At 67.0% G+C, this 603-nt stretch overlaps 1 protein-coding gene across 1 annotated transcript; it reads right to left on the reverse strand.

Annotated features, from left to right (window-relative positions):
• Positions 1-105: 105 nt before the first annotated feature.
• On the reverse strand, positions 106-599 carry LOC104082991 (class II histocompatibility antigen, B-L beta chain-like; the record flags this gene model as incomplete). Its single annotated transcript, XM_009586297.1, is given in 3 exon segments — positions 106-134; positions 137-232; positions 344-599. Coding segments are annotated over 3 exon segments (381 nt in total), but the record flags the coding sequence as incomplete, so codon positions are not given.
• Positions 600-603: the final 4 nt, after the last annotated feature.

Raw genomic sequence — 603 nt, forward strand, 5'->3', positions numbered from 1 at the left:
GAAACAGAGAGACAAGGTCAGCGTTGGAGCAGGGGCAGCTCCTGGGGGGCAGAACTGCAGCCCCCCCCTGCCCAGGAGACACCCCAAACCCCAGGGACCCCCCACCCAGCGTCCCCACCGCTCACCTTCTTGCGCATGTAGAGGAAGAGCCCCAGCGCCAGGAAGATGAGCCCCAGCACGAAGCCCCCCACCCCCGTGAGCATCTTGCTCCTGGCGCCATCCGACTGCACCTCTGCGGGGACGAGAGCAGGGGGTCAGGGCTGGGGGGGCCCCCAGCCCACTCCCCACCCGGATCAGGGGCTTGGGCCCCCACCCCGGGGTGCCGCACAGGGCAGGGCCTTACCCCAGAGCTGGGTGAGGGGGTGCTGCAGGCTGACGTGCTCCACCTGGCACATGTAGGTGTCCCCGCGCTGCGGGGTGGTTTCCAGCATCACCAGCACCTGGTAGGTCCAGTCTCCATTCTGGATCACGTCCGTGGACACCACGCGCTCCGTCTCCTCCTGCCCGTTCTTGAACCACTTCACCTCAATCTCCATGGGGTAAAACCCCGTCACGTAGCAAACCAGCCTGTCGGTCTGGGGCAGGGAGCTCGACTGCATGGGG

The sequence above is a fragment of the Fulmarus glacialis genome, unplaced genomic scaffold (genome assembly GCF_000690835.1).
Source record: "Fulmarus glacialis isolate BGI_N327 unplaced genomic scaffold, ASM69083v1 C13482609, whole genome shotgun sequence".
NCBI classification, from domain to species: Eukaryota; Metazoa; Chordata; class Aves; order Procellariiformes; family Procellariidae; genus Fulmarus; species Fulmarus glacialis.